Source organism: Talaromyces amestolkiae (assembly GCF_001896365.1).
Source record: "Talaromyces amestolkiae strain CIB chromosome Unknown scaffold13.1, whole genome shotgun sequence".
In the NCBI taxonomy this organism is placed as follows: Eukaryota; Fungi; Ascomycota; class Eurotiomycetes; order Eurotiales; family Trichocomaceae; genus Talaromyces; species Talaromyces amestolkiae.
The window spans coordinates 233,766-260,481 of NW_024468049.1; the positions used below are offsets into that span (position 1 = coordinate 233,766).

At 48.4% G+C, this 26,716-nt stretch overlaps 7 protein-coding genes across 7 annotated transcripts; 3 read left to right on the forward strand and 4 right to left on the reverse strand.

The window, feature by feature from the left end:
* Positions 1-252: 252 nt before the first annotated feature.
* On the reverse strand, positions 253-7,196 carry BHQ10_006754 (uncharacterized protein; the record flags this gene model as incomplete). The annotated part of the gene is made up of 12 exons (XM_040879375.1): positions 253-1,357; positions 1,414-3,011; positions 3,061-3,077; positions 3,136-3,238; positions 3,298-3,441; positions 3,507-3,572; positions 5,451-5,930; positions 5,983-6,122; positions 6,177-6,670; positions 6,728-6,921; positions 6,981-7,059; positions 7,120-7,196. 12 exons carry the CDS (start codon positions 7,194-7,196, stop codon positions 253-255), a joined length of 4,497 nt encoding a protein of 1,498 aa, XP_040735258.1.
* A 586-nt stretch (positions 7,197-7,782) lies between these two features.
* On the forward strand, positions 7,783-9,280 carry BHQ10_006755 (uncharacterized protein; the record flags this gene model as incomplete). The annotated part of the gene is made up of 6 exons (XM_040879376.1): positions 7,783-7,868; positions 7,922-7,988; positions 8,038-8,108; positions 8,158-8,338; positions 8,394-9,102; positions 9,153-9,280. 6 exons carry the CDS (start codon positions 7,783-7,785, stop codon positions 9,278-9,280), a joined length of 1,242 nt encoding a protein of 413 aa, XP_040735259.1.
* Positions 9,281-9,985: 705 nt separating this feature from the next.
* On the reverse strand, positions 9,986-12,442 carry BHQ10_006756 (uncharacterized protein; the record flags this gene model as incomplete). Its single annotated transcript, XM_040879377.1, has 1 exon — positions 9,986-12,442. One exon carries the CDS (start codon positions 12,440-12,442, stop codon positions 9,986-9,988), a length of 2,457 nt encoding a protein of 818 aa, XP_040735260.1.
* A 2,169-nt stretch (positions 12,443-14,611) lies between these two features.
* Positions 14,612-16,097, reverse strand: BHQ10_006757 (uncharacterized protein; the record flags this gene model as incomplete). The annotated part of the gene is made up of 5 exons (XM_040879378.1): positions 14,612-14,823; positions 14,879-15,691; positions 15,752-15,856; positions 15,922-16,005; positions 16,076-16,097. 5 exons carry the CDS (start codon positions 16,095-16,097, stop codon positions 14,612-14,614), a joined length of 1,236 nt encoding a protein of 411 aa, XP_040735261.1.
* Positions 16,098-16,577: 480 nt separating this feature from the next.
* BHQ10_006758 (uncharacterized protein) lies at positions 16,578-17,477 on the forward strand (the record flags this gene model as incomplete). The annotated part of the gene is made up of 1 exon (XM_040879379.1): positions 16,578-17,477. One exon carries the CDS (start codon positions 16,578-16,580, stop codon positions 17,475-17,477), a length of 900 nt encoding a protein of 299 aa, XP_040735262.1.
* Positions 17,478-18,657: 1,180 nt separating this feature from the next.
* Positions 18,658-21,151, forward strand: BHQ10_006759 (uncharacterized protein; the record flags this gene model as incomplete). Its single annotated transcript, XM_040879380.1, has 2 exons — positions 18,658-20,757; positions 20,810-21,151. 2 exons carry the CDS (start codon positions 18,658-18,660, stop codon positions 21,149-21,151), a joined length of 2,442 nt encoding a protein of 813 aa, XP_040735263.1.
* A 539-nt stretch (positions 21,152-21,690) lies between these two features.
* BHQ10_006760 (uncharacterized protein) lies at positions 21,691-26,243 on the reverse strand (the record flags this gene model as incomplete). Its single annotated transcript, XM_040879382.1, has 3 exons — positions 21,691-24,141; positions 24,199-25,824; positions 25,887-26,243. The coding sequence occupies 3 exons, from the start codon at positions 26,241-26,243 to the stop codon at positions 21,691-21,693; spliced, it is 4,434 nt and encodes a 1,477-aa protein (XP_040735264.1).
* Between the last annotated feature and the right edge of the window lie 473 nt (positions 26,244-26,716).

The following is a 26,716-nucleotide window of genomic DNA, read 5'->3' on the forward strand; positions in this document are numbered from 1 at the left end:
ACTTCCCAGCCAAACTCCAGTATCAAGCCCGCACAGATGCAATAACATGCCAACCCAACACCTTCGGGAGACGTCTATAAGATCGATTCTGCTCAATTGCAGCTGCTCATGCGCCAGATTGTATGCATGTGTCCAATGATGTATAAGCCCAATAGAAATCTCCAACTCCTGCAACAAACCTCAATAACTTAAAAACCGCCCATATGGCCGCAAATCCAGGTATGATACATGAAGAAATGTTCGCTCCCAGCCTCACGACTTGTAGCGTGAGTTTTGGCGACTTAAAGGCTTCGCCTGTTTACCAGCCGCCTTCAGTTCTTTGGGCTCATCTGTGGCTCTCTTGGCACGCTTCGTAGGCCGAGCTGCGTCGACGTGAAGGTGTCCGTTTTCATTCAGCGCTGTCGTGTTCTTCCATTTGAGGCATCGGTGTTTTCCGTCGTCAACGTAGGTCTTAGTCCTAGTAGACATACGCTTGGCCGGGATGTCTTCGGATTCTGCTCTGTCTGCGGTGTGTGTCAGATATTCTCGGCGGTTTTCCATGTGCTTCTCAATAATCTTTTTCTGATTTGTAAGCTCCTTCTTCAACTTCACCTCCCGGAAACCTCGTGGATCAAGCCACTTGATCAGCTCTTCCACCTGACCAGGTTCATCATAAAATGCCCAGTGTAGAGCATCCGGCAGACTTGTCCCTCCCTCCTCACGAGTTTTGCGCTCAGCTGGACTGACGCGATGCTCTTTGACATATATCTTCTTGATACTTTCCGGCAGTTCCAAAAACCCATCGCGTTCCATATCGTCAGGTCCTTGAACCCACAATCGACCATTTGCGTACTTTGCATGGGCAGTGGAGCTGTTCGGTAGACCTTCATAGGGCATACCGTTACGCTCAAACCACCAATACCGATTGCAAAAGCGATCTTTGCCCAAACATCTTGTTCTTGGACAATCTGCCTCGCGCAAGTCGTTATCGATCACCGCAATCTCATCTTCTAATCCTGCGATCTTGGTCTCCACTTCGTCAATCTTCTTCAATATTCTTTGGTATTGCTTAGATCCCTTTGGCTGCTTCGCCAACTGTTCCCTTCGTTCTTTCTCGACTTCTCGTCGTCGTTTGCGCTCGAGAATGCGGTCCATTCCTCCACGAAGTGATGGACCACGGGGATTATCGTCCTCCGTATCCATAATTTCATCGGTGTCAACATCATCCTCGGATTTCGTAGTTAGCATAGAGTCTTGATTCTCGTCCTCCAATACCTTCTCCTTCCCGGATTTGTCGGTTTCCTTTTCTTTCTCTTCCTTTTCCGGCTCGGGCTCGTGCTCTTTCCTCTCGACATTAAGCTTTTTTAGTTCCTCTTGTCTAAAAAGCCACAATATATTAGCCTAGGTCACCTAGTTTGATTCTCATGCACTCACAGTAATTTCCGAGCTCGTTGGTGCTCAATCTTCTCCTTACGAAACTCTGTCATCTGATTGCTACATTCCTCCAGGTAGTTTCTAATCGCCTTGGTTTCCAGGCTAAGCATGCAGATAATCTGTAGTGCACGGATGCGAAGGTTGACATCGAGAGTCAGGTATTGCTGACTAACACTTTCCTGTGTTGGGTCGATGTCGACAGGTGTAAGATGTTTCAATATTTCTTCACAGATCGCTTGCATCTTCGGTCGCACAGATAATTGATTGAAAAGCCCGGCCATGATCAACTCCCATCCACCGTGGCGAAAATCGCGTTTCCGCAATTTGTCGATCCAATCGTACTTCTCGAACAACGATGCAGCCCGATGCACCAGAGGTTGTCCTAGATCTGCCCCATTACTCGTCTCAAGCTGTGATTGTAAATTAGCAGCTTCGGCTTTAGCCAGGCTACTTCTTGTCGTCATTCGAGTGACGATTGGCTCTGGTTCAGGAGTTGGCTCTTCTTCCTCTTCTTCTTCTTCGGATCCTGATTCATCAGAAGAATCATGTGGTAAGTCAGGCAACGAAACTTGGATTGCCCCGTCGTCGTTGGCGGCGTTGACAAGCTTTTTCAGGACTGCACAATGGACCTCAACGAACAGTTCACAGGTTGCTTCTTCCGAGGAAAACCGCATGGCTTCAACGAAATCATCGAAAGTAAACGAATCCAATTGAAAAACTTCGCAATACACATTCAATGTATTCCAAGTCTCGAGGAAGTGGCTGACTGATTCGGGCTTGATCTCGTTCTGTAACATATTGCTGTCGTCCGAGATAACTGCAAGAGAATCGACCCCAAAACTCAACTTCGGACGAGTTCTTCGCTCGGGATCATACTTGATTTCCAAATCTTCCATTGGGTACTTCGGAGCTTGAGGAGGAGGTGGAGGAGGTGCCGTGTTGATGACGACTGTGGGTGGAATTGGTATTTTCTTATCGACCTCTAGATCTTTGATATGACGGGTTACCGTCATGCCGTTCTGCTTCGTAACCAGGAAAGACGGGTCACCATTTAGTGAGCGTTGGTACTCCAAGAATTGTTCGGCTTTATTCCGCGCCAGCTCTTGGGGAGTAAGCTTGACTTTCGGGACGTTGCCGGTGGCCGGTTTGAGCTCGGGCAGTTTCTTTGAGGAAAAGAATCCAAAATGCCCTTCCTGGTCCGCCTTCTTCATAGCCTTCTTTTCAGCGACACGAGCACCGTATTGGAGATGCTTGGGAACTTCGGTCTCAATCTTATACTCCTCTGCAATAGTTGGTTTGACTAGCCATGGGGCACCGCTCCATGATTCACGAGTGGTGTTGTTCTTGATGAAAGCACGCAGCATTTGTTTGGAGAAGGTCTTTCGGTCACGGGTGATATGATCCTGATCAAGGAGGGCTTCTTCGTGCGAGCGGTCGATTCTGATCAAATACCGTGCATATGCCTCCGACTTCACGCCTCCGTCCGGATAGTACTGTCTCGGAATGCTCATCTTGTCTCGAATGATGCCGTGCAGACGGGTGTTATCCTCCAAAACCGTGGTGACATGCTCTCCGGGGTAAAAGTCTTGCTTGAATTCCTAGAATGTATTAGCTTTGAATCCGAGTAACCGACTAGTCGAGGCATACTTCAAAAATTTCATCGACTGTTTGCAAAGCGCCAGTTAGCTAAAAAATCATGAATTGAATAAGTAGGTAATGTACCGAGATGATCAACTCTTGAAACAGTTGAGAATTGTACTCTCCTCAATATAGGCTCCTTCAAAGCATCCGGAAAAGCGCTATTGAGCTCTCGAGACTCTGTCGCCTACACGAATTGTTAGAATCCGTCCAGCAAGAGGTACAGGTTGAAAGTCGTATGCGTACTTCACTCTGAAGCGCCTCGAAAAATGTTAACCCCGAATGACCGGTTATCTCGCAAATAAACCTCCTTTGTTTGTAAAAGTCCATCCTATGCAGGAAGGATTCATAGTTGATGAAGACCTCGTTGGTCTCGGGGATGACCCAGACCTAAAGACCGACTTGATCAGTATGGCTGACATTTTCCGGTATTTCCAACAAGGTGACACTCGTACCTCTGAGCTATCATCTTCGATCGTGGGCCGGGGAAGGTATTGGACGGGTTTCCTCTTGAATAACACCTGGAAAGCTGGTTATTAGCTGTTCGGCTGATGGAGGCTAATCGATTCGCACCATGGTGGTTTATCGCCGGAGGCAACAACAATCCCCCGACATAGATTGGATGTAACGGCGTAGTCAAAAAAGATCTCCGATTGCGGTTCTATAACATCCGGATGTTAGGGTTTTTGTCTACTCGAGTGTGTGCTTCGTAGCGCAACAGAGGTTATTCCACATGGATGTACCCGGATTGAAGTTTCGACGTACAGTTGTTGCTTCCCGCACGCGTTCGAAAAACGTGGAGCCAATGAGTATACAAAGCAGTCGAGGAAGCTATGGTGGTTACTGGAAAAGCGCGTTGTGGTTCGGCGGCGACACGGAATCGGTGGAAGCTAGGTAGAGGGTGGACGAGGCCGGAGTCAACGCGTTCTTGAAGCGAGCGGGGCGCATGCGCATCGATAGCTTTGTGGAGATTGAAAGTAGGGCTAGATGGAATGGTGGTGGTTGTTGATGATGGTGATAAAGGAGGTGTTGTTTTGTTGAGGGAGGTCGAGGAGGAGGAGGGAAGAAGAGAGGAAGAAAAAAGCGCCCATTAGGAAGGAAGCTGAGGGCGTGGGTGGAGGCCAAGAAGGAAACTACGTACAGACCCTCCCGGGCGCCGCTCATTGGGCCAGACGAGGAGAAGTAGTTGCGGGCGAGGATGAGCGCACTAACACGCGCCGGGGAACCGGTCCCGCGCCTTTTTCTCTGTTTGGCTACACTTCCCCCATTATTTGTTTGGCCGGTTGCTGTGCTCACGGACACCATGCTCGCCAATGTATTTACCCTCTTTCGAATCGTCAAGAATTGGAGAACCGGAGAATCAGACATACTACTGAGTTTGATCTTCTGTAGTAACATGCAGTAGCTCTATCAGAAATTTCCCCATCAGCCCCCTCCGCGTCGGCATTTAGGACTTTACAGTTGCACTGGATCTACTACCAAGGAAATGACCAAACGCTTACTACTTGCTTGTTCACCTCTTCGCATGCAATGTCTTAAATATGGCTAGAGAGTACCTGAGCATCTCTTGTACTTATATTTCCTCTTTGAGCGTTGAGTGCATTTATTTCCTATTTGAGTAAGTATCTTGTCAGGGGCTGTCAGAGCTCGAGGCGTCCTTCTACGGACGGTCACTCATCGTATTAGCCCTGGAAGACAAACGAGAAAGCCTCAGCTAGGACATTTCATGAATATCCAAGCGTGGTGGTCGTCGCGTGTCGTTAGAGGGCTTGCAAGCTGTCATCATTGTAAGCATTAGCTACGCTATGGCTTACCCCCTTCAGAGACAACGGACGAAGAGGTACTCAAACCGTTTACATGATCGCAGACTCATCTTCATCGCTGACTGAAGATAGCCATTGTGCCCCTCATCTGATTATTGTAATTGACAAAGAAATCGTCATCTGACTTCTCTGCCCAACGTTCGACGAAACCCTAATTCAGGGCAGACGTCTACGCGCCAGCGGTCGCACATGTATCCATCGCTATCAACTCGTTGTAAAAATAACTGCACTATAGGTCAATACCATGCTTATTTTTCTCGTCGTCCAGCGGCCTCAGGGTAGCCTGGCACCGAGACGTGTCGACGTGTTGTGGGCTTCGTCTGAAAATTGAAAGATTTGACGGAACGCTGGACGATGCGCTATGGGGCCACCCGTCTAGTCCTCTTAGGGTTAGAGGCGGGTCCCGGTGGATCGGGCACTCATCATTGGCGGAACCTCCCACGCATAGTAGTCGACTGCATACTGTCCTTGGAGAAATACTAGATCAGTCATTCATCAATCAGAGCATGCACATGGGTATCATCTATCTGCCTAGCTAGTAAAATACACCACCATAAAGCCGAGCCAGCTGCCTACAATGCCCACCGCCGAGTATGCACTCATGAACATGAGTGGCACAAACTCGTATCGGTTCAGACCAAAGACAATCTGGTGGAAGAGCGAGCAATACAGTATCAGCGGGATACTAACAGTAATGTACAGAAATGAAAATCGATCAAAGAGAAACACTCGAGGTCGCTCCGGAACGGGTGCCACTCGATCAAATACAAAGAGGAATAAAATGAGCCAGAAGATTGTATAGGCGGTTTTGATCGGGAACTCGGTCGCGKTGAAAAGAAGAGGGAAGAGAGAGACGTGTCCGGCAACTGCCAACGGTCGAAATGCACCGAGGTATCGTCGATCCTTGAGTGCAATCAGACTGAAGGGAATGATGACGAGGAGGATGGCCTTCTCGTGCACATGCCAGCCAAACAGAAAAGAGGCATAACCACAAAGAGTGACCGCCCCGACGAAAGTATCCCATGTAGGTCGCACCCAAAGTTTGACAAGACATAGCTAAAACAATTAGATAAAGAACACAAGTATATGTCGGCGCGTCGCAACATACCAGCTGGAATATGAATGTAAGAGCAAATGTTTGTTCCTTTGTGACTTCTGGCAAAACCGCAAATGAGGTATCTCCCACTAAACCACGAGTCACGCTCAGTACGGCTTCGTAGTCGACAGGCAGACCCAGCCGTGGAGCAACTAAACCTTGTTAATCTCATTTCAAGGTCATTCATTGAGCGGAGGAGTTCGTACGTGGAATTAAAAGACGGTCTGCAAATGCGTACAACGCCCAAATGTTGGGAGCCCAGTAGGCGTGAGTCAACCCGCGAGAGAATGGGAACAGTCGATCTTTTAACTGAAACAGCTGATTCCAGTAGGCAAATGGACCAAATGCGAGTCCGAAGACAGCTATAACGGCGATTCCCAACTTGATCGTATTTCCGAAACGAGGGCGCAGCACGGACTTCGGGTCCAGACAGTAGACTCTCAAGAGGTAGACGAACCAGGCTAGCGAGAGGTACAGGTAGATGTGCTTCAGACACAATAGCGCCGCGAACGCAATTGCGCTGTAAAGCATTGTTGGTTGCTTTCTTGCCCATACCATGGACAGGATCAAAATTCCGTAAAGGAACCCGTTGTATTGGAAGTGAATATGGTCGATAATAAGCAGGCCCGGCGAGAGGAGGATCGAGAGGCTTGCGATATGCGCAAGATTTTTGCTAGAGCTCGGAACGGACTTGACATATCTATTATCGTGTATGTTAACTCTCTATTTTCCTGTGATATGGGCAAGGAGCACTGACTGGTTTAAGGCAAATGCCAATACCAACTCGGTAAAGATAACGGTGGCACGTTGAAAGTAGATGGTTTGCCATGAGTCATAGTTGAGGTTATTCACAACCAGCATTGCGGGGTCGGTGTATTTTGCAATTTGCGACAGAGACCATTCGAACGCAGCGAAGAACGGCGGGKAATCGAGGGTCCATTCCGATGTTTTCTGTCGTAGAACAGGTTAGGCGGGGGGGTTGCTGTCCTCGGGGATGTTCCCGATCGTACCTCATAATACCATTCTTGTACCGGGAGAGAATGAGTGATTGCAAGCCAGTTACGGTGAACCTCAAAGTCGGTAGATTTGCTGCTTGCGATGTCAAACTAAGTATTCAGAAAAATCCGGGGGGCGCGGAGAAGTGCATACTATGCAGGAAACAGAAGCACCTTGAACGCCGCCGCCACCAGGGCGGTTTGCGCTAACGAGGGATAGAAATCAGGCATTGTGTCAATTGCACATCGCGCGATGAGAAGGTCAACACGACGCAACGAAAGCTTGATTTATCGTAAGTACAATGGGAGCTGTAAGACGACAGAAGCCGCCCAAAAGTAAATTGGAAGCCGGAGCACGTGACCGGAGCTCCCCTGGCGGCTTCCCGCAGAGCAGAGGCCAAGCTGTCAAGAAGCTGATTGGCTGACGGGCCGATACTTTTTGGACGTCAACAACTCAACATCCTTTGAACATCTCAAGCTTTCTCTCCCTTCCTATGGATATGTCGGACGTTGCTGTTCGTCATACTCTTGCCCCGTTGAATATCGAGGTAGTCCACCGCATCGAGTCCTCATCAGCTGTCGTCTCGCTTTTCAGGGAGGTTCGCATCTGCGTTATTGTGCTTGTAGCTGGCTGGGTAGCTACTAGCATTGTCTCTTCAGTGACGAATCGAAAGAAGAAGGATTCCTCATAGACTATCACTCTGTTAAAATCCTAACCGTTCGCCCGATCCACACGACTTCATTTTGACAATTGAATATTATTGCCCAACTCCGGCAACGAGTCGCGTGAGACAAGATCTAAAAATTGTCAGGGAGAATGAAGTACTCTTTTGCTCTTGCGTTCTTGACCACGGTCGGCGCACAATCTATTATTGACACACTGAGTTTTGGACATGACTCAAGGTAAGTTAGTTCTCGCCATTTGCTGCCGCACACTTGCTGATGCCCAAATCCAGGTTTTCTCCAAGTGGAGAAAGTCTTCCGGGTTGGAGAATCAAGGGCGAAGGCCACGAGCCGCAAATAGTACGTTCTTTGTGTATAAGAACATGAAATTAAAAACTGACAAGTCAAGCTGTCGGACAAACTTATTCTAACACCCCCGTATCCCGGACACACAAGAGGTTCCATATGGGCTGAAAATAGGTATACCTTTTTTACTCATTATGTATGTGCTATGTCTAATCTGATGCAGTCTCTCTCTATTAGAGTGGACCTCTGAGTTCCAGTTCAGAGCTAGTGGTGAGGAAAGAGGAAGCGGCAACCTCCAATTATGGTATGTCAAAGACGGCGAGAGGAGTGTTGGTGCTTCAAGCATCTACACAGTGGGCCAATTCGATGGATTTGTCTTGACAGTCGACACCCACGGAGGCAGGGTAAGAATCTCTCATTTCTTTCAACATCTATATACAAGCGGCTAAGTCGTCTTAGGGTGGAAGCATTCGTGGATTTTTGAATGATGGCACAATTGCCTACAACCAGCATAGCAATGTCGACAGCTTGGCCTTTGGCCACTGTGACTATGCGTACCGCAACCTTGGACGTCCGTCCGTCATAAAGATCGAACAGTCCAGCTCGCTCTTTCAAGTCACAGTCGATGATAAGGTGTGCTTTCAAACCCCAAAAGTCATCCTCCCGGCCGGCAATCAGTTTGGTGTGACTGCTGCCACACCCGATAATCCAGACTCTTTTGAGCTTTTCAAATTTGTCGTGACATCGGGTGCTAAGGCTACTGCTCAATTCACGGAACAAACCATGCAGCAGCAGCAACAGATACCGATTGAGTCTCGCTCGACAAGCAACAATATCAACCTTGGTTCACTGGACGATATGAACGGACGTATTCAACAAATCAGTCAAGAAGTCTCTCAAATCTCCCAGAGCATAAATCAACGTCACCAAGAGCTTCTCAACAGGATATCAACTGGTTCCGTTGTTTCGTCGTCAGATTCTTCATCGCAGAATGAGGCTCGCTTGAACGCCATGGATGAACGTCTTCGCCGCATCGAGACCATGTTATCGGATCTACAACGCGACAGTGTAGGAAAAGACTACCGTAACGAGTTTACTCGACTCCACAAGGCCATTGAAAATTCCCACCATAGCCTGACTGAAGCTTTGCAAACATCAATCTTCAATAGTAAGTCTACCTCACTCTTGACTCAGCGTAGCACAACTGACAATCGGTAGTGATCACCGCCACCACACCACGCATGGGTCTCTTCATCTGCGTCGTGATTGCCTTTCAACTCCTTCTCGCAGGTGCATATGTATACTACAAGCGTCGACGCAATGGCATGCCAAAGAAGTTCCTGTAAATGGGACTATATATACTGATATATGATGGAAAGAACATGTTCAATAATGTGGTGTATCTAGTTTTCTCCTTAAATTGGTTGTTTTCGTTGGTTACGTGACTAGGTGGTTTAGCATTTCGTCTTGTATAACAACAGTATGAATTTTGGTTATAGTTTTACGCAAGTCATTGAGCGAATAATGATCCAACGATAGAGCCTTCTCATTTCCAATCATCGGCTGACATACAATGTTCGAAAAGATGATAATGAGATGAGGCATGAGTTGAGGCATGTAAGGTAGTTAAAAGAATCTACCCAAAAAGAAAACAGCATATACGCGCGCAGAAAAAGACAACCATGAGGACTGAGCATAGGACTGAGAACACACAAAGGAAGAGAAAAAAGACAACCAAAACAAGCGGCTTATATGCCAGTGATGCCTGGAAAGAACAGAAACGCATAGAAGAAAAGAAACTCACGAGAACAAGCTGGAATCCCGACGCCTTTTTAAGTTTTTGCTGATAAAAATGATGACTGTGATATGTGTGGTAAGAAAATAGATGAGATACCGCGTGAATTCCGGAGGAGGAATTCCATGGGTTGTGGTGACCTGGAGACAAATGAGTCACAGAGAAAATGATTCAAAAGATGCAGTATTTACTGCCTATGGTACATGAATGTTTATTACGCCGGTATGTCTGACGTCTTTTATGAGAATCGGCTTKCTCATTKAGAAGCCTGTAGTGCTCCCATGCGGCGCTCAATCAAGTCTTTCAACGCTTGAAGAGAGTCAAGTTCACTCGAAGCTTTTGGCGCTCCATCTTCCGAAGATGCAAGTAACGCATCAACAAGAAAGCCAACTCTTTCAGATGGAATGGCTTGAGCATCACGATTCTCCGTGGCAAAGGCTACCAAATTGGCAATCGCCTCTCGGTCTGCCTCTGAGCGTGAAGTCAAAATCGAAGCTTGTGCTTCAGCAATAGGTGTAGGTTCCGGTGCGGCTGCTTTTTCATAGAATGCTGTTGCCTTTTCAACAAGTTGGTCCAATTTCTGACAGGCATAATCCCTGTACTGGGCTGCGGCTGACGCACGAACCTCGGCTTCGAGGTTTTCTCGTTTAACACGTTCTAGGAAATTGAGCTTCAATCCACTTTCAGAAACTCTATAAACAATCCCTTGTGTTTCCGTCTCCTGTAGCTCTTCAACTTCTGAATCGTCAGGTAAGACATCAATATCAATGACACGTGGGTTTCGGGGACGACGAATGCGAGACGTGCCAGCGTATGAGCCGTTATCGGTATGTACAAGATAAAGCTCGTGGTCGATATGGTTAGGACACATCCAGTTATGGTAGGTCTTTTCGCTAGATTGTTGCTGCTTGGGCGGGCCTGGTAACGGCGGGTCGGTACAATCAATGTGCCACCAGCACGGGCAATAGTCACACTGGACTAAGGGACGTACACCGTTCGAGGTCAAGCCGCAAGCAATACAAACAATCAATTTGCCCTTTGCATCAAATTGTCGGGTAAGATATTCTTGCTCAGATTTGCCCTCCCGTTTACCCCTACCGTGAGTTCCAGGTCGAAGGTTGGCCACGACCTGCTGATAAACGCCTCCCTTTCCGGTTGCCACGCCTTGGTAATACTCTCGTATACCAAGTGGAAGCTGAAAATCATGTTCCACGTCCCTGATATTCTTGACGAGAGACCCAAATGAGTTTCGCATTTGACACGATGGGCAGAACCATTCTCCTTCTGGGGGATGAGCAGGATCCAGAGGAGGATCTAGACACGAGAAGTGATAGGAATTTACGCATCCATCGCAACAAAGTAGGGAACCGCTGCGTTGGCATTGTCGACAGAAATCATTATTGTCAGGGCCTTCGTCCGCAGCATGATTGTTCAAGACTGGCCCGTTCGCTGATTTGGACGTTTTGTTCCTGGTCCTAGGGGCCGTGGCGCTCATTGGGCTCTCCCTGCCTAATGACGACCTCATTTGACTTGGTTTTGCCACAACGGGGAAATTGTCACGGCGAGTGCGTTTTGCAACCGTTGCTGCATCCTCTGTCTCCTCTACTCCATCGTAAACTTCTCCTATCGATCTTTTTTGACTAGATGCGTCATCCACATTCGAATTCGGAGTGGGAAGTACCTCCGAATTGCGGGCCCTTTTGCGTCCTCTAGTAATAGCGCCAGATCCATTCTCGATCATAGTTGAAGCCATGATAGGCTTAGCTGCTGCTGCATCAGCCAAGTTCGCTGAAGACACAGAAGTAATGCTGTTGGTAGAGAGTGAACGACTGATTGGTTCTGGTTCTGTAGGTTCGGTGGGAGGCAGATTGGACTGTATCTTTTTATAAGCAGCGCGCATATAGGTTTTGAAGATAGTCTTTTGTTCTGCGTCTGGGTTCTTTCGCATCACATTATCCAGAATTGAAAGCACAAAAGGATCGTTGGCGCCCTGAGCCCACATTTCGCGGAGGCCTTGAGATACTGCACGGTCACCTTTATCCTCTGCAACATGCAATGCGGCTTGCACCACTGATCGTAGCTTCTCAACATCATGTTCAGATGATGTGAACATTCGTAAAGATGTTGGGTCAGATGCGTCTGTGACAACTTCGTTTACAGGTGTGCTGGTTGCTTGGCTAGCGGTCTTTTTTGACAACTTCTTGTTATTTTCTTTGACCTCCTTGACTGCCGGCTTGGGCGCCTTGATTCCAGCTTTGCGCTTGTCAGTTGCGTTGGGCAGCTGCCCTAGTGGTTTCATGGTGGACAGCGCAGGATTATTGCCGAACCATGCAGTGGACCATGTATAGTCTTTGTAACTGGGCTGAGCATCCCTCAAGGCAGGCTCACTCCAGTCCGAATCGGCAATGAGCTGGTCGATGCTTATTTTCCCATCCGCTCCAACCACCTGCGGTTGGCGATTTGGTTGATCTCCATTTTCCGTAAGAGGACGCGGGAGGTTATTCGTGTAAACATCCTGTGGTTCTGTAGTAGCCTCACGAGAATCGTCTAGAGTGTCAACACCGACGCGCGAGTTGCGGCCGGTACGGCGCTGTTTGCGCGGTCGATTGGAGTCTCCATAGAAGTAATCTGCTGGTGGTAGAGTAACTGTAGGAGTAGATGGGCGAGAATTATTCGAGGGAGCGCGAGAACTGGAACGCAAATGAGGAGCCATGGTGGTGGCAGCAGTTTCGTCTAAAGCCAACCGAGCGGCAAGAAAGTGGTCTAAGAAAGAACCGCGGAGCGCCTCCACGCATTGTCTGTCAGCACTGTATGAAATAGTAAGAGCCGGTCGAAAATAATACTCACTGGTACAATGGACCACAAACTGGACGCAAAAGCACCAGGCTCTGCTGTAGGGTTGTGGTGTACCCGCGCGTAACCTCCGGGTTGAAGGAGGAGGAAGGACTGAGGAAGCTCGGGGAACTAAAGTTGGATCTTTTTCGGGAACTCGCCCAGAGAACCCTTTCCGGAAAAAATGTAAGGAGAAAAACTGCCCCCAAACGAGACCACTCTTTGCTGGCAAGCGCAGAATGCGTAAAATAGTAGAAATATGGATAGATCCAGTCGTGATACAGGAAATAGATGATGATAGTTCAGGTATGAGGACTTTCCAACATCTCAATAAGTCAAGGGGGGTTCAGGGGTTCTGCTGTCTCCTGTGAAAAGTGACTCCAGGAGACAGAAAATGATGAAAAATAAAAGACGGTCGAGAATCCTCTGATTGTATGGCCCAGCTTAATCAATAATTTGGTATTTGAGGTTGATCTCTGTTGTGCGCTGCTCTTTCGATAACCCCTGTAGACGGTCACGATTCAACCCGTCAGAAGACCTAAAGGTCAGGCTGATATGATAGCCAAAATTGCAGTGGTACCTCAAGTAGAAAAGATAAAACGTGTCTTGGCCTCAAAAGAGATTGACTGCCACGCTTAGAGTAGTAGAGAAGTCGGATGCTTGCAAGTCTTGAACAGCAGAGACTCGAAGAACCGAGGGGATGCGGGGAAAGTAGTGGCAAGAAGTAGAAGAGCACCGTCGCCAGATACACGAGATATGCTCGGTGAACTCGAACACTCGAGGGAATATGACTCACCGACACTGGGAATGGTCAATATTTGATGAAAGTGGTGGTTTGTGGCGTGAAAGGGGAAAGGGAGAGAAAGAAAGAAGAAGAAAGTCAAGGGTAAGAAAGCCAGCCGCGGGTTTGGAAGGAGAATGGGAAGAGAACTCCGACGGACTGAAAGCGCAACAATAACTTTTTATGTATTAAGAGGGGTTCAAACAAATAAAAAACACCCGGTCTTGATAGATTGAGAGGAGAATTGTTTGTTTAAAGAGGAATGATGGGGGCTGGGAGCGTAGCACATACGCCGTGAGAGTTGGAGATGATGACAAACGGCGATAAGGAGATGGAGACAAAAAGGTCAGACAGGAGATGGACGGGGAAAATATTAGTCTTGTCAGAGTGACGAAGGGTCTTGGAGAACATGTAGAGATTTACAGGGCTTTTTGAATATACAAGATGCCGATAGAACGATGACAGCAAGTCGGCAGGAGAGTTGGAAATCAAGGATGATGGGAGTTTTTAAGGGGCATGGCAAAGACTAGGTAGGCTTGGGAATGACACGCGCTGTAGGCAAAGGCAGACGGAATAATGAATAGATTTGTTCAATGAAGAAGAGACAGACGCAAAGGACCGAGGAGTTGGTTCTTTGGGGGAGAGTGCGACTTGGGCGTTTGAAGGGGAAAGTTGTAGGCTGAGTAAGGTGCGGTGGTCGAGGATGTGAAAAACGAGCGGCAAAAATCGGCCGACATTCCCTGGCATAGAGAGAACCACTACCAACACTCACTACTACAACAACACTACCACTCTCCTTTCGTGGATTATTTAATACATTTCAAACCCAAGGTAAAAATCGGTTGGCAGTATGAGTTGCGTTGCATACACTCGGCTTTCACAAAAGGCCTAACCTTATATGAGAACTATATGTATATATAATATGACGATTCTTGCGTTTCTCACTTAGTTACAAGGTGAAACGCAACTATATGTAGTACTAACGAGTCTGATGGACCAAATTTCAATGGATTTCATTCTTTTTTTATTCTTTTATTGTCATGCATGCATGGTATGTACTGTCTCATGCATCGCAGTCTACTAAGCTGCGACCGACTACTGTGCCGAACCAACGGCATCATTTCCAAGCCTGCAATAACATTGGCTGTCATTTCATTGACGGATGACCATTTTAATAACGCGTCTTCCTTCCGAGGAGGATACACCAAAAATTGGTAAATCCCCGACAGCATATCATGAATCAAAGGACAGCAAAATGCGATGCCTCTTTTACTCGGCATCGCTTTCCTCTGCACCCGCAGCCTCCTTGGCGGGCTTCTTCTTCTTCTTGTTCTTCTTTCCCTTAGATCCTGTAGACTTGGCCAAAGGCTGCTCGAGGATCTTTAAGATCTCTTCATCTTCGATCTTCTTTTCGGTTTTGAACTTGGTCAGATCAGGTGTGGGGGGAGCTGCTAGCCTGGTCAAACCGTTCTTGGTAATGGCTGTATTCAGCAGTTAGCAATCTTGTCAGTCGTATTAAGTGAAAAGTTTACTCACCAACAGTGCTCAGCAAGCGAGAGACGGCGGCGTTGTCCGAGTCACCGGCTGGCTCGTACTGCCTGATGACACCACCTCGAACACATTCGACGATACCAACTTTACCTGCCTTCTCGTCTTCCAATTGGCGTAGACTAAAAGGGAACGTTCCGAACTTCTTGACAACCTCAGACAAGGTTTGACGAGAGCTTGGGCGCTTCAAGATATAGGTTGTAGTGGTTCGGCGATGCAGGGTAGGGCGTTGGGGCAATGTCTTTACTTTACCTGAGCCCAAGCTGAGGCCGACTTCGACACCCCAGACTTCACCAACTGCTGGTGAGCCTTCACCTTTAACTCCACCGTTGGGGGAGAGGATAATCTTCTTGGTGCCTTCAATCTCATTGCGGTCGAATAGCCAGCTGGTGGTGTTCTCTACGACATTGACGTCGTATGACTTGGCAACTTTCTCGATAAGGCTGGAAATCTTGCTCTGGGTAGGAGGCTTCTCAGCAGCAGCCTTTGCCTTTTCCTCATCCGTGCCCGAGGCCAAAAGTCCGGGGGGCACCATCAAGCGCAAAAGGAGTTCATTGGCATAGTGTGTCGCATGGATAAGGTCGGCTTCGCGGCCTTCAACCACACCGTCTGATGACTCTTTGCCAGCGACAATGATGGTGTCGGAGACGATGGTACCGAACCCATCGATCTGAGCACCGAGCTGGATCTTGATGACCTCACCGGCTTTGATGGTGGTCTCAGCTTCCTCGGCATCCGAAACAAGTGGTGTGTACGGAGTCACGAATGAGCTGGGTGAAACGGTGGTGGGATGAGCAATGCCTAAAGAGGGGGTTTTCCAGTCAGCCGTGCCCTATTAAGAGCTAGATTGAAAGGAATAACCTTTGGCGATCTTCTTTCCTTTGTAAACCTTGGCAATCTCCTCCTCGAGGAGCTGGTCACCCTTCTGGCAGAGCTCCAGGATCTTAGTTCCTTCAACGCTCCATCCTACAGTGAAGAAAAAAGAGCTGTCAGACTATTGCTTCAATGACCAAACAAGCATCCGTAAGTACCTGTAACGGCCTCTAGCACTTTGTGGGAGATTTGAGCAGCGGTCTTGTACTTGGTGAGGGTATCCGGGTTGTTGAGGGTGTAGTCTAGACATCGAACAGTCAGTCTATGCTCATAGCTACAGGCAAAGTGAATCCGGAGCAACCAGCCACTTACCAACCTCGGTGTTCTCGGCCATTGCGACGAGATGTTCTCTCACGCGGAGAAGATGCTAGAGTAGATGCAACTTTTAAGATATGGCCAAATCACAAGCTGACGAGAGCTAACAGCAGCAACAGGGAACACGAAATAAGAATAGCTGAGGTCGTGTGCACGAGCTATTCCCAGATCGAAGAGACAAAATGTGCTCTGGCGGGGTCGAGACGGTTTGTGTGCGGCGGACGGAAGTGTGGGGCAGGAAGGGAAGAGGGAAGGCATGTCGTATCGCCCCAACCGTCATCAACGTCATTGTTGTTGCTCTGAAACCTACAGCACGATACTCCCCTTTGCAACAACACAAGAAGCACTACCCCAGTTATGACATGCTCAACGATACCCCGGCTCTACTCATAGGATGATGTCGTAGCGCCCTTGACTTGATTTCCTCTACAACCCAAGCACGGATATCGAAACAAGCTTCACTCACGTATATTCCAACCTAGTATCCTAGAATCTCGCAATGAAGTCAAAAAAGGCACATCTCCCCATACGCATCCTCACTCATAACATCCGGTATGCTACCTCCCAGCCGTTTAGAGGGGAAAAGCCATGGGCAGAGCGGAAGCAGTTGCTACTCAATGAGCTTGTCTACAACACCCGACACGTTGCCGAATCTTTCGTCTGTCTACAAGAAGTTCTCCAAGTCCAATTGAAGGACATTATTGACGGACTGAATCAATCCGCAAAATCAGGGGATCAATGGGCTTACATTGGAGTCGGCCGAGATGATGGCAAAAAGAACGGGGAATACTCGCCGATATTGTATAAACCGGCAACGTGGCAGCTGCACCACTGGGAAACCGTGTGGCTCTCTGAGACGCCTGAGAAGCCCTCGAAGTCATGGGATGCAGCATCAACCCGCATCGTAACGATTGGAGTTTTTAAGCATCAGGCCACTGGCAAATTTCTGCTTGTATTAAGTACCCATTTAGACGACCAAGGGCCCCGGTCCCGATTTGAGGCAGCCCGTATCATTCGTCGTAAAATCGATGGATACTTAGACGGATCATACGATGAGACAATCTCTGGAGTCATCCTCGCAGGCGACTTCAACAGCCAAGAAGACCAAGAAGCATACCAGGATTTAACGGCAGAGGACTCGCTCCTGGTCGACAGCCAGAAACTCACCAAGGCGGAGGAACGCTATGGTAACGACATAACCTGGACTGGGTTTGGATACGAAGATGAGCCGAAGAAGAGAATCGACTATATCTTGCTAGGGCCTGTTGACAAGACATCTTCCGCACCGCCGCCTTGGGAATCCGTTGGATATGCTGTCCTGGCGAGTCGGTTTGACGATGGAGTCTGGAACTCTGATCATCGTGCGGTGGTAGTCGATGCCGTCTTGGTTGATCTTTAGCTTGATCTGATTGTATTAAATCGATCTGAAGAAGTCGTCGAGTGCCATGTAAATAAACAATTGAAAGATATCGTGCGTGTGGCTGTCAGCCACACGCGTCACATGATCTTCACTCCCGTGACAGAGCGGGATCCACTGGAGCAGTGAGAAATACCGTAATGTGACTGTATGCATACAGACAAGGTCAATACACGTAATGGAATTACTTCGTTACCAAACGAAACGCTCCTCTTCAAGCTGTCAAAAAAGAAACACACGATCCTCAACTTTCCTTGACCTCCAAAAATCCCAGTCCTTCATGTAGTTGTGCCCTCACACGGCCATGTTTGTGTATATGGCTCTGTCACAGACTGGCAGTCCGGAAACGGCGACGTAACGGGCTAATTGGCTAGGGCCACTGGGCGGCGGGCTGAAAGGTTTTTCCCCCCGGCTGGGCTCCCTTTCTTTTCTCCTCTTTTTTCCCAGGCCATTACCAGAACCAGACAAATCAGCAGCCACTCACCACTGCAAACTTGCATAGTCATACTACAGTACGATTAGTATCGAGTATTTTACATACTTTTTCACGTTTCACGCTCACATTCCGTTTATTCTTCGGCCCGGCATCCCGAGTGTCTGTCCTTACCTTACGGCTTACTTACAGTCGCCAGCTCGGACTCGCGGCACAGTCCAGACACCTTTCCCCCAGACCCAGCCATACTTTCCTGCCTGTGCCCTCATAGCCTGGATACCTGGCTAGATATTCGGCAAGACTCCGATATTATTATCGTCATCTCGCCTGCTGTTGGTTGGCGCGCTTGATCGTTTCTGGTTGTGGTACGTACCCATTGTCTTTTCTCATTGTCACTGCCCTATTAGTCTTCGTGATGGTGAGAGAAAATGAGATCGCTGCATCCCTAGCCGCACGGTTGTCATTGGCGCGTATCCTGCGTATCTAACCCCTTCGAGTGGTCACTGCACCTGCTTCGTGTCGATTATGCGATCATAGCGATGGCCACGGCTGTCAATACGAACAACTGACCGCTGACATATTCATCGTCTTTCCAACAGGTTCCCGACAATCAACGATGCGTCTGTAGGCACGGACCGCTGTCATTCCCCGTCAATCGCGAGCGACTTTCCACGTGTCTCGCACGAGTGATACGTCCTCTCATCTGCTTTCGCGTTGCTGGTCACCGCTATGCCTTCACCCGACGCGTCAGAGACGGATTCGTCACGTCCAGTCGTATCGACCGGCGACTCACTGCAACCAGTCGCTACCAAAGATTCGCAAGCTGTTACGGTCGGCGATAACTCTAGACCTGAAGCGCTCAATGGATCGCCCGATAAACAGACCAATGGCCCGGTGCTAGATTCTATATCTGAATCTAAGCAAAACGCAAAGGCTATGCTGTCCGTGTCGGGTGTCTCTCCAACCAAATCCAATTCCTCTGAAGGTCAGCAACAACAGCCATCCAATGGGACAAATGGAACCAACGGAGTTAGCGCGAGTCGGAAACGCTCACGATCGGGCTCTGTTATTTCGACCTATTCTCAAGAAAATGCGTCTGTCACTGTGCGAGAGACACCTGCAGAGAAGATACTCCTTGAACAGTATGTGTATCGGGAATTTCAACACAATGCTTTAGAAGCTACACGGAACAAAAGCCAGGAGCTTTTTCATCAAAAGAGGGCCGAACGTGACTATCTATTGGCGTTGCGTCGCGAACATCAGCTCAATCCTGCTGCGATCTACGGTGTCGGCTATGAGGGATACGGCAATGCACGAACGGATCTAAGGAATCAACACCCTCAATTGCTATATCCTGCCAATCGACGTCGTCCAGGTGGAAAAAAGACTAGGGAATTGCGTATATCGAGAAGAGATCTCAAGGCACAAAGCGACCTTCGGGAAGATTTGGTTCCAATCCGACTAGACTGCGATTGGGACAAGGTCAAGATTCGTGATACATTTACCTGGAACCTCCATGACCGAGTCGTATCTCCTGAATTGTTCGCTGAAAAGCTTGTGGAGGATTTAGGGCTTCAACCTGAAGCATGTGCGCCGCTTATTCGTCAAATCACGCAGAGTATTCAAGAACAGTTAAGCGATTACTTCCCTCATGTATTCATGCAAGAGGATCCTCTCGACCCTCATTTACCATACGAAGCATACAAGAATGACGAGATGCGCATTCTCGTTAAGCTCAATATTACAATTGGCCAGCACACCCTGGTCGATCAATTCGAATGGGAGATCAACAATCCATATAACTCTCCGGAGGACTTTGCTTTACAAATGACGAACGATCTATCTTTATCGGGTGAGTTTACAACAGCCATTGCTCACTCAATTCGAGAACAAGTGCAGCTCTTCACTCGTTCATTGTACATTACAGCACATCCCTTCGACGGACGACCCGTCGATGATCCAGATCTCAAAACCGCCTTTTTACCCTCTCCTATGTCATCTACTTTCCGCCCATTCCAGGCTGCCAAGGACTTCACACCTTACTTGTACGAGCTCAATGAAGCCGAGTTGGAACGCACCGAAGTATCGATATCGCGCGAGCAACGAAGACAGAAACGCTCTGTCAATCGCCGTGGCGGTCCTGCTCTACCTGATCTTAAAGATCGACAACGAACCATTCGTACAATGATTGTTTCCTCTGTGATACCCAATAGCGCCGCTTCTCTCGAAGAGACTCGTTTGTTTAAGAGATCTTCAAGTGGACGAACGAGACGTGCTGGTGCTGGACAACGCGATGGCTTGGATGATTCCGATTTGTCGGACAGCGATGACTCTTCGGTTGGTTCTCCAGCTATTGGCACGCATCTAGCTCAAGGAACAGCCCGCACAAGAGGAATGAGAGGAGCGGCATCTGCCGCACAGGCAGCTATGCGAGCCAACTTTGCACAATCTGCTACACCAGAGCCTTCACATCATGAGCCACGACTATCACGACGGCGCGACTACCGGGAGGAAAGTTCAGAAGAACCCGAGAAACTCGTGATTACATTTAAATTCACGAAAGATCGATTTAGACAATTAGTTTCGGACCTCAGCAACCGCAAACGCCCAGTGACACCGAATTTCCCAGTCCAGGTACCAGCATCAAAAAGCAGCACTCCTCAGCTAGCCACTCCCATCCAGAGCACAATGCCTCCACCCAGCACTCAACCTCAACACGCATCCACAAGCCGGCCGGGCAGCACCAGCGGAGTCCCGCAATCACATACTCCAACATCACAAATTGGAGCCGTTGATGCTCCCAATCCTCCCCAGTCCGGGGTGCCACCTGTAAGTTGACAGCTTGCATTTACGATCCACAAGTACTAACTCGGTCGATCAGCCCGCCGCACCAAGCTGGCTCATAGACGGGTTAGAGAATCTCAAGAAGGGATATCCGAATGATAAATTCGAAGAAGTCATGCGCTACTCTGCTGTGGATACAACAACAATGATGCCCGTAGCAACCTCGAATGGCCCACCATCAAACGGCAAAGTGAAATATCAGTACCTGCCACGCATTCGATGTCTCGATTGTCCCGGGAAACTATACACACCCGGTCCGGGCATGACAGTCGAGAATTTCGAGGTCCATCTACGAAATCGACAACACAAGGAACGTGTCGAAGCAAGACTTGCCAAAGCTGCAGGTGGTAGTAGTAATGCCGCTACAACACCGGCATGATGACGGATGATTTTACTTACCGTGTATGATGTCGTGTTGAATTGGATTTGTCAAAGATACACAAAACAATTCCTCATTACGAACACCTTTATCTGTATCTGTTTGAGCGCAAACGTCCCCTCTTTCATTCATGTTTTCTTTCTGCTTCTCTCTCTTTTTTTTTTTTTGAATATTACTCTTTAGTATTATACACAATTCTAGTACATATGGAGAGAGTACAGTCGTATACATCGATTCATTCTATTGCATCATAAGTTCATGGACATTAAAATGGTAAATACACAGCTATTCGAATAGACATGTGTATTGTTGTAATGTAGTATGATTCAATCGCAACACTCGCACTTTTAAACAAATACATTCGCAGAATTTCAGGAACAAACATGAAAAATTAAGAAAGACAGATGGGTATTGAACAAGTTGGAAATCCTGACTGACTGAACCCTTTCTTTTGCTTTGATGCGGGAGTATAGACATAAACATACATAACAACAGACAATCGAGCGGTGAAATGGTACACTTGACAGGGAGAAAGACGATTATCGTCTACTCGAACGTCGCACTGGTAATGTCTCGGTTCTGGCGGGTTTTGTAGGACTAGACAATGCGTTCTTTGCGGCTGCCTTTGTCTTTGATGTTGTTTGCTTTTCTTCTATTTTTTCATCCTCTTCGTCTTCGTCTTCTTCTGGTGCATCGCTCAATTCCTCGTCATCGTTCGCACTGGCAGCGTCTTCCGCCTCGCTTTCTTTAGCTTCGTCTTCGTCCTCCTCCTCTTCCTCGCCATTTTCATCTCCATTCAAGTCCTCCATCTCTTGGTCATCCTCGTCGCTATCACGATCAGCATAGCTAATCTTCTTAGATGCGCCTCGGCCGCTTCGCCTTCGCTCCGCTGCAAGAGCTTTCTTATCTCCATCGTAATCAGAGCCCCACTCGTCCTCTTCGGCCCTCTTCTTGTGTGGTATTTTCGTAGTTGCAGATGTGGAAATTCTTCGCGGTGTAGTGGAGGACTTCTTGCGGGCCTTTTTGACTTCACCTTGACCGTTTGTCTCGGCATGTTCGCTCTTCCTCTTTTTACTAGTGATGGTCGCCTGAGTCAATTTCCTCGGCCGCATCCACGCCCGTACAATACTATCAAGACTGTCTTCAATATCTTCTGGAAGAAAATTCTTGTCGGCGACTTCTTGTGCCTCTTTGTGGCTTGCCATGGCAGCAAACAATGAACTAGGAAGCCTCAATTTGCCTGGGTATGTCTGAAGAATACTTGCACCGCCGGTTGCACCCCCAATCCGGTTCTGCTGTGCATATACCTCTGCGAACCGGCGGATGGTTGCCTGCGCTAGATCTGATAACGTATGAAGCCGTTCTGTAATTTCATCAGACTTGCTGATGCCATCTCTCGTTTGTTTGACTCGTTGCGCAACATGGAATATTAAAGAAATGTTGTTCTCATTCGCGACCGCAGACAGATAAAAGAGGATATATCGAGAGAAATCTGCCAGCTCAGCCATGCGAGTCTCGGCGACTTCACTGGCAGGAGGATAATCGGGGTGATAGGCGAGTAAAGAAAGAAGGCGCGCAAACATAGATTCCATCACAGGTTGCTGTTGTTCCTTGGCTTTGCTGTTGGCTGCCATCTGACGAGAAAAACCTGATGCCCGTGAGCGAAGCCACGTGAGGGTGCTGTCCTTTAAAGTGATACTAGGCTCAAACGCAAGTAAGCACGGTAAAGTATACCATCGAACACTTAGGAAAGACTTTTGAGACAATCTCTTTCGTAATCCATTGACGAAACCGGATCTCACAGGTAGAAGGCGATCTTGGACAATCAGAGCCAGCGAATTGAAATGTTTTGGTGACAGAAGTTGGTCACACGATGCATGTGAGGCGGATAATTTCATCAGCAACTTGGCGGCATCGAGGCGCAATCGAGGTTTCTGAGTATCAGGTGTATCTTTCTTCTTCGAGATTTCACCCTCGCCAGCAACGAGCTTGTTCAAAATACCGTAAACTGGTTCGGCAAGCTTCTGAAACTCATCTTCTTCTGCGCCGTCTTTTCCTCGCAGTCGGTTAACAATGATCCTAAGTGCCCATTGTTTGGCTTTTGTCTCCTCATCAAGCTCTTCTGACCAAGTATAGCCCGAGTCCGGCTGCTTTGATCGGTTCACAAGTAGAATTTTATCAACTGCAATAGATATGATTTTAGTACTCTCGCCATCGACTTCTTTGGGAGCAAGGAGATTAAGTTGCGCAAGTGTAGCTAAGCGCGTCAAGAAGTGAGTSGAGCCATATTCGCAGTCTTTGACGCATTTCTGCACGAGGTCTTTGGCGTACATCTCCTTTTTATCCGCAATAGCCATAATAATAGATACAGCGTGCTTCGCGGCTCGAGGAGATGAGCTGTATAGAGCATAGGCATTGAGAGCTTGCAGGAACTTTCTTTCTTTAGGGAGTTTCTCGGGCAGCTTCTTGGCGAAACCAGAGCAGGCTTTTAGAATCTCTTCTGATCCCAAGTCATCCGGTGTTTTTGCGCTTGGAGCCTGCTCTTCTAAGTCCTTGCACATTTCCTGCACTTGCGCTTCCAACACTTCCGGGTTGCGGGACGAGATTTCTTTCAATATTTCTTGGGCAGGAAGTGCAAGTCCCTTATCATCGGTTCGTGAAAATTCCATGATAGCTGGAATATGGCTCCTGTTAAATACAAGGGAGCTAGCACGATAGAGCAGCGGGGTGAGTGTATCGAGCAAAGACGGAGTGTTTCCACTTTGTATCCTCTTGGCTAGTTCTTTGATGGCTTTGGTGACTGTCCGATAGTCGCTTTGCGCCGCCATAGCAAAGCGTATAAGCTGATAATTTCGTCGGTCATGCGTTTTAGCGAACTTCCATAGATCCGCCGAAACACGAGTGCTGTCTGGAAGGGACTTTGAAACAAGGTCAACAACTCTACCAAGTTGAGCCTTAATTCGCTCTTCATCTTTCTCGATGATACCGCCCTAGACCAGTGCATTAGTCAGGTCACTCTTCATATAAGCTTCTGGGCTAGGACTCACATTGTATTCCTCGCAGGCCTGTAGATACACATTCAATGCCGTTCTTATGTTCAATTGTCGATTCTGGAATGCAAAGAACACCTTCTTGGCCTTATCATCGAGACTCTTGATAAGAGTGAGAATGCGCTGTACTCGAACTCTGTCCATCGTGCCTTCGACATCTTTGCCCTTATTCTTTGACTTAGAGCCGGGATAGCTGATGGGAAGTAGGTACTCGAACTGCACGCGATCAATGAGAGCTTGAATCTCGGGGTCATTCGTGTAGAATGCGTCATAAATTTTGGATGGTGCATCTTTGAGAAGTGACAGAACCTGTTCATTGCCCTCTTCGATCTCACCAATAGCGACTGCCCATATCCTTGCGAATACTCTCATCGCGCGGTCCCGGACGGTCGGTTTTCGGTCCTTGACACGTTCAGCAAGGATAGAAAAGATCGAGTCAGCCGATCCGAGGCCACCAGCAACGCCCAGCTTGTTCACAATATCTGTGAAACCCATGGATCCAATAGCTTCAACGCCGGCTAGTCGCACCTTGTCATCAGCATCACGGAGCATATTGGCCAGACTTTTCACCAGGGACTGTTCGTCACTTTCGCTCAAGCCGGAGCCACCCGCAGAAGTACGCACGATACGCCCTATGGCTGTAGTCCATGCTGAGCGGACCGAAGCAGACTTGTCCTGGCGACGACTGAGGAAACTCTCGTATGCAGATGAATGCACTTGGGCAAAAGGCTTCGGTGCTAATGGTTTCTGGAGTACATTCGGCTGGGGTACTGTTTCCGGATATCCTATCAAGGTGACAGGCGGATATTGTGCAGGGTCCATTGGGGGAGCTGGAGGAGGACCCGACAATCCAATGCCAGCGGCAAGGTCGCCAATAGTCTCGGTTGCAAGAAGACGAAGAGATACCGATTCCGCTGACAGTTCTGCCTCTAACTGCGGAATAACGTTCTGCAACACGTCGGGACATGCGCGCCATAGCTCTCTAATCAAACGATGGGCTTTTCCAAGCTCTTTGATATCTTCAGTCTCATCGTCTGATTCGTCTAAGCTATGTCTGCGGTTTGCCGAGTTCTTGGACCCGTTGGCAGTCTCTGACGGGGCAGACGCATCGATAATGACATTGTTGAAGTATTGGCTGATGTAGCTTGTCATCTTTTCGGGGCACGCATGACATATAGCCTTGGCCATATCATAGGCTGCTGGGTAGTCTTTGAGAAGGAGGGTGTCCTGGCTCGGGTCGAGCTCGATCTTTTTGGCCTTTTTTCCCGACTGTTCGAAGACGCGCGGTTCGACACGAAGGAACTGTGTGATCAGGATATCGACCACTTCTGGTGCCAAGGTCGGCGACTCGTCAATAACCGTCACCAGCAGGCGAGTCATATCGTATTCGACATTCTTTGCGACTTGTTCTCCGGTGGAAGACTTCGAAGACCCTTCCACGATGTCGAAGCATGAGTTGAATAGAGGAAAAATTAAAGCATCGGGGGCGTCGAGATCAGTCAAAAGCACGATACTCTTGACTTCGGCCAGTGAGTTCAAGACATAGATGTGCTGCGTGTTATAGGCATTCGAGGGGTCTGCGAGAGCCGGAATGATTGAAGTTACGATGCACGTAAATATATCCTGGACAATTAGCACATCACCAGACGTATTTGAAGCCGGAGTAGTTGAGAAAAATGGCACACCTTCAATTGATTTCCGGTAAAGGGGGCATCCGGCGCGCATAAACGTAGAATATCCACGATACAACTGGTGACCCAAGCACGTACTCCCTTGTCGCGGTGGGCCAGCAAATGACCGTTTGCCAGTTCTTGAGAAACCTTTTTCAACGAAGCCTTGTCAATATCATCCTGTTCAGTTGTTGATAGCTCATGCGCAAGGATCTGGAGTCGGCTCAATAAATCGGCGACAGGAATGGCGGATTTTCCCACGCGCCATGATAAGGGCTCGTTGAATCGCAGTTTGTGGAGACCATTCTGCTCTTCCTCCGGCTCGACGACCTCGGCCGTCGATGTAACAGCATGGCGAGTGCGCGCAGGCATCGTTGCTAGAAGAGCGGGGAAGCTGGCGCAGGACGTTAGCGAATCATCAGATGGTGTATAAATATCTCCTGATGTATTAGGTCGGGCGTAGTAGCGGCCTGTATAGAGCGCGAAGTAAAGATAAGCTGGGGGTGGTCGCGATCAGTAAGGACGAAAGGAAAGAGAGAAAGCAGAAGTCGCGATGTCAATTGACATGCGTGAGAGAAAGCAAAGTTGGGGATGCTCAGACAGACGGACAGAGAGAGTAGACTCATTAGGCAAGCGCCCGACGCGTCTAGCGTGTCCAGCGGGAAGGAGCCACTTGCACCAATAAACAGTAATTGCCCGTTGATTGGTTGTTGGCTAGGTAGGTCATGTGATGTTCTGCCTTGCCATTAAGGCGTCCAGGAGTCTTGGCGCTTCCGTAAACGGAATAGTCTAGGGCACGCCCTTCGCTTAGCGAGTAGTGCGGAAAGAGCACCCAAACCCGCCTT